This window comes from Rattus norvegicus, chromosome 7 (genome assembly GCF_036323735.1).
Source record: "Rattus norvegicus strain BN/NHsdMcwi chromosome 7, GRCr8, whole genome shotgun sequence".
Taxonomy (NCBI): Eukaryota; Metazoa; Chordata; class Mammalia; order Rodentia; family Muridae; genus Rattus; species Rattus norvegicus.
Genome location: NC_086025.1, coordinates 54,841,804 through 54,856,544, shown reverse-complemented (window position 1 = coordinate 54,856,544; position 14,741 = coordinate 54,841,804). Strand labels below are relative to the sequence as shown.

At 33.7% G+C, this 14,741-nt stretch overlaps 1 protein-coding gene across 14 annotated transcripts in view; it reads left to right on the top strand.

Moving 5' to 3' along the window:
* The window catches only part of Cpsf6 (cleavage and polyadenylation specific factor 6), an 89,260-nt gene that overhangs the window by 31,167 nt on the left and 43,352 nt on the right, over positions 1–14,741 (top strand). For 6 of the 14 annotated variants that reach the window (XM_063263234.1, XM_063263233.1, XM_039078740.2 and 3 more), the window contains 2 exons: positions 1,977–2,169; positions 8,619–13,437. In XM_063263234.1, coding sequence (XP_063119304.1) covers positions 1,977–2,166 — 190 coding nt within the window. In that variant the 3' untranslated portion in view covers positions 2,167–2,169; positions 8,619–13,437. Of the gene's footprint in view, positions 1–1,976; positions 2,170–2,250; positions 14,056–14,741 lie in introns of those variants that run through there. The other 8 variants (XM_039078739.2, XM_006241374.4, XM_063263232.1 and 5 more) reach the window with 5 other exon arrangements.

Sequence of the window (14,741 nt, the reverse complement as noted above, 5' to 3'; positions counted from 1 at the left end):
TTTCTCTGGTGCCAGAGGAAACCAGAGGAGAACATTCATTGAGTCCCCTCAAACTGGATAGCTTTTATGTGGGTATTGGGAATCAAACCTAGGTCCTCAGAGCAACAAGTGCTCTGAACCACTGAGCTATCTTTTCAGACCCTGTGTTTTTGTTTGTTTGTTTTTAAGATTTATTTATTATGTATATGAGCACACAGTACTCACTCCAGACACGCCAGAAGAGGGCGTCAAATCCCACTACAGATGATTGTGAGCCACCATGTGGTGGCTGGGAATGGAACTCAGGACCTGTGGAAGAGCAGTCAGTGCTCTTAAATACTGAGCCATTTCTCCAGCCTCTTGATACTATTTTTTAAAAGTTACTTTTAAAAGCATTTTTAGCAATTTTGAAATTTATTTATTTTGTGAGGTAAATGTTTAATCTTTACATGATCTCTTTTGAGACAGAGTCTCATGTACATGAGGCTAGCCTTGAACTTACAGAGAGATCAGCTTGACTCTTCATTCTTACAGAGCCACATTTTTTAATATTTTGACTTCATATATGTGGATATTTTGCCTGCATTTCTGGCTATAAACTACCCATGTTAGGTACCCACAAAGGCTAGAAAAGTGCCTTGGATTCATTCCCAGAACTAAAGTTAGAGGCAGGTTTGAGCCACTGTGTGGATGCTGAGAATTGAACCTGGATTCTGTGGAAGAGCAACCAGTGTTTATAACCCTTGAGCCATCTCTCCAGTTCTCCACATGTTGTTCTCTCTGTCCTTAGTATGCTTTTTCTGGAGGTAGTATCTTAATTGAGAGCAAGAAGTTCATATTGGTCAGTTTTTACTCTGTTTCTACGTTTTTGGCTCATTATAAGTATCTCTGAACAAATTTGTCATAACTAGAGGTTGTGTCTTGCATTGTCTTCATTGTGGGAACATCTAGCTTGATGAAGAAGCTTGCACTTAATATTTAAGATTAGGTGCCCGGTTCAACAATTAACGATGAAATATTATTTAAACTAATGGAATTATTATGAGGTTTGGTTAGGATTTTTGGGTTTTTAAGATGAGATGGCAAAATTTGCACGAATTTACTTTTCTTTATTGTTTCATGGGTTCTCACTTAGAAATTGCAACATGACTTTTTTTTTTTTTTTTTCACTTAAAGGAACAATGTCCAAATTATCAACATCATTTTCTCCCACTTTGGTGCTATTGTTAAGTAATCCAAGGAATAGTTAAGTATAAGCACTGTGCCACCGCGATGATTCTTAAGATGGATACTGAGTAGTTAATGGGTAATAACATTTAGTGTGGGTGCACTAGGCAAAGGGATAGTTGACAGTGCAGGCAGGAAGGAGCAAGAGGACAAAATATTTCATCATGATTGACTCAGTCTAGGTGGCCTGGGTCCTGGAAATATGACCAGGGGCTTCAAGGAAATGAAGAAAGGACAGACACACTTAGATACATCCAGGGTTCTACTGCTGCAACCTGGAACTTTGAGGTTGACCAGTACAGTACTAGGGCAGGGCCAGCTAGTCTAGGTAGGAGGTCTCTCTAGAGTACCAGTTACTGACTGAAAAACCTCCCAACGGAAGCCGCTTTTTGTAGTCTTTCTGTGCAGTGATCTTTTCATAAACACTCAGCTCAGGTTCCTCCGTGTAGCTAGCCACTGCTGTATGGGAATTATCTTTGCCAGGGTTCCATGGGGTTCAGCTAGGTAGGGCCTTGGAGTTCCCAGATACATGGCCCTGGTAATAATGCGTTCATTCAGAATTCATTCACTAGGAGCTGCCTCTGTTCCTACCCTAATCAGAATGGCATATGATTGTTTTATTTTTGAAACTTTACACTTAATAGTTTTAGGCTGGTGGTCTGTAGCTGCAACCATGGAAAGTAAAACTAGTGATAAAGGAAAGATAACTGTATTAAATATCTTGTGAAGCTTTCAGTTACGGACAGCATTAATCCAGTAATTTCTTTTAGAAGACGTGAACGATCAAGAGAAAGGGACCATAGTAGATCACGGGAAAAGAGTCGACGTCATAAATCTCGGAGTAGAGATCGCCATGATGATTATTACAGAGAGAGAAGCAGAGAGCGAGAGAGACACCGGGATCGCGATCGGGATCGTGACCGGGAGCGCGACCGAGAGCGAGAATACCGTCATCGTTAGAAGGTGGGCATTCCTTTTTATTATTTTATTTATATGTGTGTGTTGTTAACAGTAATTATAACTCCAAGGCTGTTGTTTATACAGTAAATATACCTACATTTTAAGTGGTCCAAGTACTTGTTCTGATTTAATCTTCTGGAAACATCTGAAAACAGGTAAGCCATCACAGGTAAATAATTTTGACCTTTTCCTCCTTGAATATTCATGAGTTATCTCTGACTTTTAGATTTCAGATTTTCATAGTCTTAAAGCAAGAAAAATAATCAAGAGGACTCATTATGTACTTCTAAATTTGAAAATTGGGATTCTTGTAATCACATACATTGTTTGCATGTGATTTTAAAATATTTATAAAATATTTATGTGCTTGGATTTTTAAAAATAAAATTTTTATTCTTCCTTCCTAGAATTAATTTAATTTGTCCCTGAAACCTTTAAAGAAAATCTAATACTATAATAGGTTACAATACAAAAAGATGTTTTTCAGCAGTGAAAGAGGTTTTTTTCCCTTTTAAAAATCACTTTTAGATGAGAATTGCTAGCATTTGATATTATTTTTAAAGGAACACTATCTTTTATTTGCAAAGAAAGCATAAACTGGATTTAGGGTTCATATCTAAAAACTTAAAATTGTGCCAAGCCATACATCCCAAGTGAGAAATACTTGGGAATAATTTTCTTTGTTTCATTCATAAACCATGATCATTGTCTTTTTTTTCTGTATTTTAAAATTCCTGTGTACATTTTTTCATAAAGTAGAATGAATTGTCTGTTTATGCTTCATTTTTACATGTAATTTTATTTTCTATTTGTGAGCAGTGTTTACTCATGAAGAGTGGGACAAGAGCACTGTGAATCTTGAATGTGGCAGGTTATCAATTCTGTAAACACATTGGCATTAAAGTAGATTCAAAACAAAGCCTTTATAAGTATACTTAGAAGTAAATTTTACAGAAACTTACTGAAAATCCAGTCTGAAAATTGTTAATATTTAAATTGTAATTGGCTTTATCGTGTATAATTTTGTGACTAGTAGTTTCTTTAATCATCACACACATACACACTCACCCAAGATCCCTTTTGAAAAAGAAAAAAAATGTAAGGTAATTTTTATGAAATACAAGTTTCATAACAGTTTAAGGGCTTTATGAAGTGAGGAAACCCATTTTCTACTTTGTCTTACATCTTGAGTATTTATCAAAACCTTTTTACTGGTTATATGTTACACTAAAATTTTAATTTTTAAAACATTTCTCTATTTTAAAATTACTAGAATTGGTACTGTTTGGATATAAAAATTGGTTATTGTATCATACAAATCTAAACTAAATTTTAAATGAGGTTTTTTTTTTTTTATTTCTAGTTAAAGTATCCCTTAGGGTGGATTGGGATCAAGTTAATACTTGAAATGTCTAATTATCTGTTATTTGGTAAGGTACCAAGTTTACAAGTTGTATTTTTATTTGTTTGTTTATGTATTTATTTTAGACTTTCCAGTTTATCCACCATCTTATAGTTACCAAAGATATGATAGTGAAATTGGATACATATTCAGTAATTTAGTGTGTCCATCAAGGGGCCTCTAAGCCAGTTCATACGTAGCTTTAATTAGCAGTTTTTTTTTAAAAACAGGTTTTCATAAAATTAATCTAGTAAACTAAGTATGCATTGTTAATTTTACATTGAATTTACACTGCAGTCAAGAGTAATCACCTAACTATGTCATGATTCGAGTCCCACGTCATTCAGACATTAACTACAGTTTCTTAGTATGCAGTTTTTTGCAATCAGTGATGTATCATTTCCCAAATCCCATGTTTTGTTTGTACATTAACCAGAATTGAGATTGAGTTGTAATATTGTTATGTGCCTTCTTCATCCAAGCAAAATTTTACAAGTATTTACAGTGGGGGAAAGAAAAAAATATGTTTTCCTGGATTATTGTACCTTTGCCGTACCAAACAGTATTTATTGTGGAAGTAGATGTAAGAGGGTGGGGTGGGCATAAATACATATATTGAAGTGCAAATCTATTTGCAAATTTTATTACCATTATAAGGTCTGTTGACCTCTTTAGAAGTTTTTAAATATGAGTCCTTTTGAACGTCCTTGTAAATGGAATTAGAAGTACTTCACCAATAAAGTGAATGTCAGTCTCTGTATAAGTCGATGATGTAACATACTGTCAAGTGATGGTGGTGGTGGTAAAGGGCAGGTTCTGGAAGTGTGATGTTGACAGCTGTTAATGTCTGTCCCATCCTAAGTTTTTTTGTGTTTGAACTGTTGAGTAATGTTAATTGCATTCTCATTTGAAAAAAATGTATTAGTTTTTCTAAAAGTTTTCCATATCGGAGTTCAAATAGGTAATAATACTTCAAGAAAAATAACAGCTTTGTAAATTTCAATGTATAAATGCATTGTGCTTCATATTCTGTAATTTTTGCCTCTATTCTCAGACCACTCTGAGCAAAATAAAAGCTGTAAGGTTTTGTTCTCACAGGAATAATGCTACTGTTCAGTCGCAGCCGAGCTCCTTGCCTTGGTTGTGTTGCTCTGACAACTTGTTTAGAATAGCCCCACTCAGCAGTTTGTGTTCACAACTGAGTTCTGTGTACTGAAGAACAAAGAAAGCACATTCCTTTTCTAGATGCTTTTTATTCAGGGTTTTCTTACTAATTTATGAGATTCTCATGTTCTCAAATGATTACTTTTCCCCCCTAAGATACTGTATTTGGAATCTGGGTTATAACTCTAAGAGTATGGGCGTGTGATTACTTCTACCATAAATGTCATGTACTTGGATTTAATTACTGCATAGGATCTAGGATACTTTGTGTTTTTATCCAGGTTATTATATATAGCTTGTGTTAATTTGGGGGAAAGTCCAAAGAAAATCATTTCTTTTATATTAAGATGTTCCATCTTGTTAGGAGTGTTATGTTGAGGCTTTTATGAAAATTAAATTCTTTTTTATTGCCTGGTGAATGATAACTGTCTGTTAACAAGATTTCCAGAGTACTTCTGCAAGTCTTAGATGACGTGTTGCTACCTGCCTAGTGTCCCCGAGTTGCTCTCTTGTGGTTTCCATATATCAGCCGCTCCGCTTCATCTCGCCATGCTGGCTCTCGTTTCTTTTCTGATTTCTCAGAGTTTTAGTATGTGTAAAATCTATCTACTGTTTTTCTTGATGTGACAAGAGAGGGTAGAAAGTGGCCTCTTGGGTGGATATATAGTCTGTTTTGCTCACTGTGGTTTAAGAATATAGTTTTGTTTATAAATAATTGATGTTCTGTCTTAAAAAAATTCAGTGCCAGTGTGAGTCACCTGCCCTCACCTCATCTCAGTGTGATATTTTTGCCATTGTTTAGTTTGTATATTGGATTGTTTGGAATACATAATGTTTTAAATAAATTCAGTTAGTATTGTTTAAAGGAAACCTACTAACCAGTAAGAGTAGAGTAACACATTCATGTTCTGTAAATTTATGCTTTTGTGTTCTGTAGTTAGCAAGTTCTAACTCTTGACAGTGGGTGAATTCTAAATAACAACCAGCTTATTTTGAAATATCCATATTTTTTGAGTGACTCTCTTTGGCACAAAGTTTTTTTTCTTTCGTTTTCTTTTTTGTGATGCAGTATCTTTCTGTGTAGTCAATTGCATAGGATTCTTCATTGTGTATTTTGTACAGTAATAAAGTGATTTAGTTGAAATGGGGTAAGTATGTTCAGAGAAAAGGGGCTATGAACTTTTTTTGTTAACATTAGTAATAAATGGATTTTTTTTAATGTACTGTGTTTTAGTCAATATAAGAAGAAACTCAGGAAGAGTTAATATGTTTAGATGCTTCTATTGCCTACCTCATGCCCATTCTTCATTAAGGAGAAATTTTCAGATATAGAAATATAGATTTTATTAATTTAAAAGCAATTGCATTTCTAAAATTATGTGAGGATCCTTCAACACATTACTATGAAAACCTGTAAGAGCTGAGTGTGATAGTGCACACCTGTGACCTTAACACCTAAAGAGACTACTGATGCAGGAGGATGCTGTGAGCTTCAGACCAGCCTGGTTTACATGTGAAGTTTCATGCTAGCCAGGCCTCTATACTAATACCCTGTTTCAGAAATAAGAGCAAACACTCAACATAAAAACCTATGAGAAATCTTTATCAAATAAATATTCAAATGTTTTACTTAAAAAAGATTAATTTACCATGAGTTTTAAAATATGAATAATACCAAGATTGCATATATAATTAACAAACACTCAATTTGAGTCGCTCATAATTGAGAGTTCATTATCTCAAAATATAGGCATTTCAGTCTATTCAAATTTTACTGCTTGCTTTAGCTTGCAGACTCTAAGGCTAGTTCATGTAACAGCTGTTTGTGTAGGTTCCTTTTCATAGCTGACAGGTAAAGCAAGTAACTGTGTGGCTTTGACATTACAGATTTGATCAAATGCAATTTTGAACATACGGGCATCAAATGTATTTGTTACTTTTAAGCTTTTTAATATCTTTGTTTATGTAGATGTCTACTTAGACATTCGAGTCTATCATATGGAGTTGGATTATTGGAAATGGGTTGTATTGCCTTCAAATTTTGCTTCCGTTTGAGATTGTAAAATTTGTGTTTATGTAAAGTGTTTAGAACTAGAAATAAAAGTTTCTAAACTATTCCCTAAATTTTATGTCTGTATGGTAAAATTTGAAGATTTATCAATTAGTAAAGACCTATCTATAATCTAATGAAGCAAAAGATGAGTGCTTTGGTTCTGCATAAACGTGTGTTTTATGACCTCACGACAGGATTTCCTCTATACAAGTAGTAAGTTTCCATTGGGGTCATGGTAATATATATACCCCGTGGCTTTTTGAAAGATTGATATCACCCTACCCCCTCACCCGGGAATTGTAACATTAAGTAATTTTTCTCTTGGTGACTCATTCTTCATCCTTTATAACAAAACAAAAATATTAGGGGAGATAACATTTCTTTTTTAGTAGGGTTATGAATTTTCCGCAATCTTTTTTTGTAGATTAAAATACCTGCCATATCTTTCTCTAATGTTTTTAAATGTCACTAATGCTGGAAGTGTTAGTGTAGGTAATGGGATTAGTATGTTGTGGAGTCCTGAATTCAGTCTTTAGCATCAATCCCAGTAAACAAAGATATCTACCAAAATTTTAACCTGTAAAACTAAAACATTTGAAAACTGATGTTGTAGTTTTTTTCTGTTAAATAATTCCTCTGTATAAGCCTATCAACACATCATGAAAGTGAAGGTACAAAGGGTGATTTCTAGAATAGTTTAAATGACTCTTTAAACAAGGTAGTTGAAAGACTCCTTTTGTACTTTTAAGATTTAAGGTTTTACTAGGGAGGATGGATGTGTCTATACACACTGATATTCTTAAGATTCTCCCAATAGAGAAATGAACACAAAATTCATAGTTGTTACCAAAATTCATCCTAATTATAAAACAAAGGATCTTTCAAAATTATTTTTATGACAGAATGCCACTAAGTATTATGTGCTTTTGAAAAATATTAAAATATCCCTTAATATTTCTATTTTAAATATTTGGTATAAAAGTGATCGTTTTTAAATTAATGATTTTTTTTGGACATTTACTTGACATTTACATAAATATGTATTCCTGAACCTATAGTATCAATTTTATTGTTGGGTTCCCCTCTCCCTCTTTATGTAAGTTTTCGATGAGACTCATCATTGTAGATACTCATTAGTTTGTGTTGGGCTAGTGGATATAGGTGAAGTAGAAGAAAGTAATGTCTTAAATTGTATTGTGTCTAAAGATTTGTATGTGGATGTCATATCTAATGACCATATTGAGGTATTTACTTATAAATTCTGTAACATGGAACTCCATTGGTTTATAACAAATTGGCAGAAGTTCGTGTATGCTGTCAAATACAGTTAATTTGTAAATTTCACTGCATTTTTATATTCAGTTCAGCATTTGTTAAATACATTGATATGTGGATGAATGAAAAATATCTACATTCAAATCCAAGCATTTTCCCATTTATTTTGTAGTGTGCATATTTTAGACAATGACTTACGGTTGTTCTCATCATCCCAGAAACAGTAGCTGCTGTTTTTTCATTTGTTACTGTGACTTTGTTCTTTTTAAAATTACCATTTTTGCACAAAACAGTGGTCTTCATATGAGAATCACTAAATTTCAAAGGAATTAATACGTAAAGAATGAAATATAAGAATTTATTTTGAATTTATAAATTCAATTTATAGGAGCATTTCTCCATCATGTAAGCAGCTACTGTTTGAGTTACTTTTTATTTTGTGTTAGAATCCCTAACAGTGACTAGTTGCACGACTTGTGTATGTATAGCTAAGCCAACATTTTTTTGTGTATTCTGGGGAATAGCAAAATCTACATCACAAATTTTGACACATTACAGCTGAAGGAAGAGGAACACCTTCCAAGACAAAGCAGTCTTCACGGGGAAAGTGACGCTTGTCCAGCAGTTTGCTTCTTGATTGAACTGAACCTGTAAGGATTCATGGATAAACTGAACAGGAATAGATCTGAATAAAGCAAATCTGCATAAATGGTAACCAGTAGCTCTACTTTTATTTTTTATGTTGCTTAACTGTTTTATTTGAAGGAAACTGTGTGATTTAAAAAGTTAATAGCTTTTGCAACTTTATTACTGGTTATATATTTGGCCATTATAATGTGCAAGCAATTGGAAAAAGTCAAGTAAATGCTTGTTTTTATAGTAGTTTGTTCTTGTTAAAATGTTCATATGATAATGTCTGTAAACAGCACCAATTTGATTACAATAGATGTAGTGTTGTAATAAACTGTTTAATGGGGCTGATGTGTAAAGCTGTTCAAGTTATTTGATGTTTACACCTCAGGGAAAGTCTTGTGTTCAGCAATATCTAAAGATAATGTTACTATGACAACATTTTTACTGTCCTTTAAAAAAGCATTGCAATAGCGTGTTTGGATATGCATCAATCTAATCTTGCGTTCAGTGAATTAAACATGACTAATTAAGTGTCTATTGCCCTTGATTTTGATATTAGAATAGGTGATTACATGGGTATTTAATATTTCTATATTCTGCTTTTCTAGCTGTTTTTACCTAGTTAGCTTGTGATTTTGCTGAATGGTATGTAAACGTGTAAAAACTGAAATCTGACAGAGCAATCCATTCAATGTGTTAGGGGTCAAAAAATTGAAGGTTGTAACATTTTTGGTAAAAATTCATGTATTTGCTACAGTAGTGCAGCTTAATTACAACCCAGATATACTGAAATGAAAATTGTGAACTGCTAGCTTTTAAGATAGATTTTGATAATTCTGATTTCATGCAGTAATTTACTGTTTCATGCTGATGGTGCCATAGGCAGTGTAATTATGGCCACACAGCAAGATAAATGAGTAAAGAAAGCCCTAGTATTGTACTTGATAAAAATTTCTGAGGGGTATGATGTTTATTAACATTGGGTTGTATTCTTCAGTGTGAATAATGAAAAATTATAGTTACACTGTCTTCATGGTTCGAGGAATTCTGTGTATATTCCTGTAACTTTGTTGATCTATGCTTGATTAGAGTTAGTTATCAGTTGTTTTTTTTTTTTTAATCCAGCCTTAATAAAAGGTTGTATTAAACACACCTGGCTAGCATGTGTTCTGCAAAATTAGCAGAAACAAACTGTTAATTTGATTGCCTATTTTTATAGGAAGATAAAAATCTGAATTCCTAAAGAATTTTTAGATAAAGTCCTTAAGCTAATTTGTGTTAAATATGTTTTAAAAGATCTTAAAGTTTACCTAAATTTAAGCGCAGTGCCTAAGGCATGTACCATAGGTCGAGAGTGTGCAGCTTGAGACATTTGTACTTTTCTTCTTCAGTTTCATCCTTTCTGCTTTTAAAATACTCAAAAATATCCATACCACTGTCAGTTCATTTTAAAACATTTTGTGAGCAGAGTATTTTTTGCAAGGGATCATTGGTGTTTACCCAAACTGTTGTTAGCTCTCAGAAATGATTTTTCTTAAGTTTTAATCTTGTTGAAATGCAATTACCTTTTGATTTGAGAGTTGTATCAAAATCTATTTTGTTTTGTATATAGGTATTGTAAGTTTTTGTCATTTCTTAGCTTTTTTAATAGTTTAATTACAATACCCTAATGTGAAGCCGTGTGGACATACATGTGTTTACAAGGGAGATTAAGATTAGTTGATAGTGAGATTAAAAGGTAAGTACAATGCCCATAGATAGAACTTCTCTGAACATTTTTAAAATGGAATCAAAAATACATATACTTGAAATGAAACTGGAGATTTTGTACTAATTTTAATCCTTTATTACCTTTTTTTCTTTTTTAAAAATGAGTTGGAACTCTTATTGCTCTCTGTATGTCACCCTCTTGCCCAGCTTATTCTATTACCTGACTTTGGACGCAGACAGAGTGGACTAGCATTGTTTGCTGCTGCTAGTCCATTATTTTAAGTGTTGTCAGGAAGAAATAAAATAACCTTGGTTTGTCTAGTTTTACAGTGTCTCCTCCCTGATAACACATGAATGTCAGCAGTAAAAGTAAACATTGCAAACCTTGTTTTATTTGTCAAAGCCTTCTGTTGTTGAGGAGTCAGTTTCATTTGAAAACTGGTTTTTAATGTGTAAAAACAATCCAAAGAGATAAAATTTTACAAAGACACCAAAAAAAAAAAAAAAAAAAAGGAGAGAGAGAGAGATAGAGACAGGCAGACAGACAGGCAGGCAAATGAACTAAAGAGAAGAAAAAGTCAGAAGAAAAAAGGAACTAGGGAGAGTTTTTAAGAAATTGTGGTTCATATAGTGGCAGTGAAAGCAAGCTTGAGTTTGTCTTGAATCCTAGCATTGCCTAGTGCTGTGCAGTCACATTCCTTGCAACTAGTAGTTAAAATTCCAGATGCTTGGTAAAGCGCCCACATGGTATTTCTCCTGGAGCAGCACTTTGAATTCAATATACTGCTTTGAGGTAAAGGAAATACATTTGTAGAAAGGATTCTTTCAGTGTACATTTACATGTGTGTATGTTTTGTCAGCTTTCATCAGCAAGATGAGCAAGATTTTAGTGACTTGCTATAGCTATTGATCATACATGTTAGGCCATTTAATGTCTCCTTAACCTATAATCTTAAGCAGTTAACTACAATTTGGAATTTACAAATAGCATGTAGCTTAAGGTATTATTTTGATTTGATTCTCCTATGGAGACTGTTGCTTTAGTTTTTACTAGTTTAAAGTCAGTTCTAAAAATAAACATGGAAGTTTTCATGAACGTTGTATAATATTTTATAGTAAAGGGGGGAAATTGTTGAAAAGGGTAAGACTTTCTCTTTCCCTGTGTTGAAATGTGCCAATAGCCTAAGTACATTCTGTTTCATACAATGAGATGCTACTGCAGGACTCCGATTGGAGTGCTCTTAACATTTTAGTTTTGCTACCCAAATGGTCATTGCATTGTTTGTATCTTGCAAGGTGGCCCCAATATTGTGTTTTAAGCTTCAGCTTAAGTTATTTTAAGAGGAAGTTTATGTTCTGATTCTTTACTGAGAATACAGTGTTGAGATTCTTGCTATTGCACAGATAAACTGATTTTTAAATTTTATTCATGAACTTCATTTGCATCCCATGGGCCTCTGTAAATGTTTCCCCTGGTTGTGTGTTCTTACTAAATGCACGCTTTTTCATTGTACATACTAGACATTTTTTTGTGCTAAAATATATTAAGTAGGGTTTTTGTAGCAAAGCATTCTATTTTTATGTTCTTATAGTGTATGTGTTAACATTAATATTCAGTTTAAACACTGGTGTATTTATTTTTAGCAACTTGACTCCTAGAAGCCTTAGACTAATTTTTAAATAAACATTCAACCAAAAATTATGAATTTCTTGAGATGTGGCCTTATATGTGGTGTTTTCTGTGTTCATATCGTGAGATTTTTTTTTTAATTTAGATTTTATTTAAATCAAGATTTAGAATTAGTTTCATTTTAAGTCAAAACAGAAAGTGTACCATGCGTCTAGGCTTCTGGGAGGAAGTTCTTACACTCTTCTTTCTTAGCATTAGAAGGAAGCAATATGAATTTATGATATTCTCAATATCCAGGCCATTGTATTATGTCCAGGTTGCTTTAGCTTGGTTTTAGCCCAATTTAGGTTGGTTTTAGCCCAATGTTTCTTTAAAGTTCCAGGTAGTTGGCATTCACTGAATATATAGCTACTACGGTTTTCATATGGGGCGTATGAACTCTTGGTTACATGTAGGCAGATTTTAAAGGCTTCCTGCTACATTAATTATGTTGTAACGGGAGACATCTAAAATATTAGGTAGCATTGAATTGAAGTCACACAGGTCTTGAATGGTATTCGTGGATAGTAAATACTACGAGCAGTTTCCATATCAAAGTACCCTAAAACTCCACCATGGGAGTAAATCACACTCACTTCATGATTGGATATACCCTTCATTTTAGTAAAAGTACTTCATTTCAAAAGTTTACACTTTACTGTGTAACACTTCTCAGCATTTCTGTGTGCAAATTATTTTAAAATTCAGTGATAATTCATGGTTTTTTTTTTCATTTTTTTACTTTGGAAATTGTAGTACTCAGGTGGTATTTAATGAGAAATGATCATTTGAGGTGAATCATAATGCATTTTGAGGACTGCAACTATAACATTTATGACTTTAGCCTTAAGAAAAGGTCTATTATTCCTTCCTTGCATCCCATGGTATATTAGCAAATAGTTTACAGCCCAGCACAGCCTTACAAAGTTGTTTTACAAATTTTTATGGAAAACCCTTAACAATTAAAAAAATTGTATCATATTACAGTACCTATGAGTTATGATCCCCCTCTGTAAATAAGTTGTCTAATACCAGAAGGCCAAAGAAAGTCTTGATTTAGCTATTGAATGTGGTGACTTCATAAGATTTCTGTGCAAAAGGTAAGGTGATATTCCATTCAATAGGCATTCTTTTGATGTCCATGAAAACTAGACTTCCATATTAGCTTCTTTCAAAAGGCTCATTCCCATTTTATTAAAATGTTTGTACTTGCAAATTTGTGTTTAATGTTTACTTTGTCTTTTCTTTCTTTAGCATTTAGGTGACTGTTCAGCAGTTTTCTATATGGCCATTGTTGGCCTTAAACTGCGCTAGTAACAAGCATGGTATTTATCTTGTATGGAAAATAAAAAAGTTTTCGTAAGACTTTGCAGTTTGCTCTTTTTGTTTGGCTTATAATTTTGGTAACTATTTCCTTTACCCTTGAATAATATCTATTGGGGAAATGCAATATGAAAGATTAGACTTTCATGTATATTTTGTCTAAGTCAACACTTTTGAGAGTGGCTATTTTCTCCTGGCATATTTTAAAAGTTTAAATCCATTTCGTATGCATGCATGCATACATACGTGCATGTCCAGCCATGGCCCAAATGTGGAGGTGGAAGGACAACTTGCAGGGGTTAGGTGGCATCAGCTTTACTTGCTTAGACATCTGGCTAAAATATAGTTGCCTCATCTTAAGAAGATTATGAACCTCACTAATCCTTTAGAATTAACATTTTTGGATCATAGCAACATACTTTACCAGTTAACTTAGGAACATTATGGGACATACTTTTAAAGAACAGATTAGTTCGTCAAATATTTGATCCACTGGGGCTGGAGATATAACTCAGTTGGTGCAGAGTACTTGCATACAGCGCTGGAAGTCTGGGTTTGATACATGGCACCAATAAGAGCTGACGCAGTAGGGCACATCTGTAATCTGAGCACTTGGGATCAGAAGTTTCCTCATCTGATGAGATTCAGGCCGTCTTTGGGTAGTCTTTTAACAAAGAAAGACATATGTGATATACAGTTGAAGCTCTGAACAAATTCTTATGTGCAAATACTAATTTCTCAATAACAATACTAAGCAATTTGATTTCTCAGTAACAATGCTAAATAATTTAGATTGAAATAATGCAGGTTGCCGGGGTTGAGGATTTGGCCCAGTGGTAGAATGCTTGCCTAGCAAACGCAAGGCCCTGGGTTCGGTTCCCAGTTCCAAATAAAAAAAAAATAATAATAATGCAGGTTGCCATCAGTGCTTGTGTAGCATTTTAGGTTTCTTTATGCATTTTTTTAAAAAAAAATTATTTACTTTATGTATATGAGTACACTGCAGCTGTCTTTCAGACACACCAGAAGAGGGCATCGGATCCCTTTACAGGTGGTTGTGAGCCACTATGTGGTTGCTGGGAATTGAACTCAGGACCTCTGGAAGAGCAGTCAGTGCTCCTAACTGCTGCGCCATCTCTCCAGCCATCTTTATGCATTTTTAAAGTTGCATTTTTTGGAATAACTTGAGGCGCTTTTTAGCCTTATGTAACATCAAAGAGCATGTAACTGTAAAGTTAGTGGGAATATCTTGAGTAAAGAACACATCAAATTAAAAAGGAACCAGCCACAGCCTGCATTGCTTCACATTTAAGTATAGATGAGGATGACATTGAATTTGCGATCCT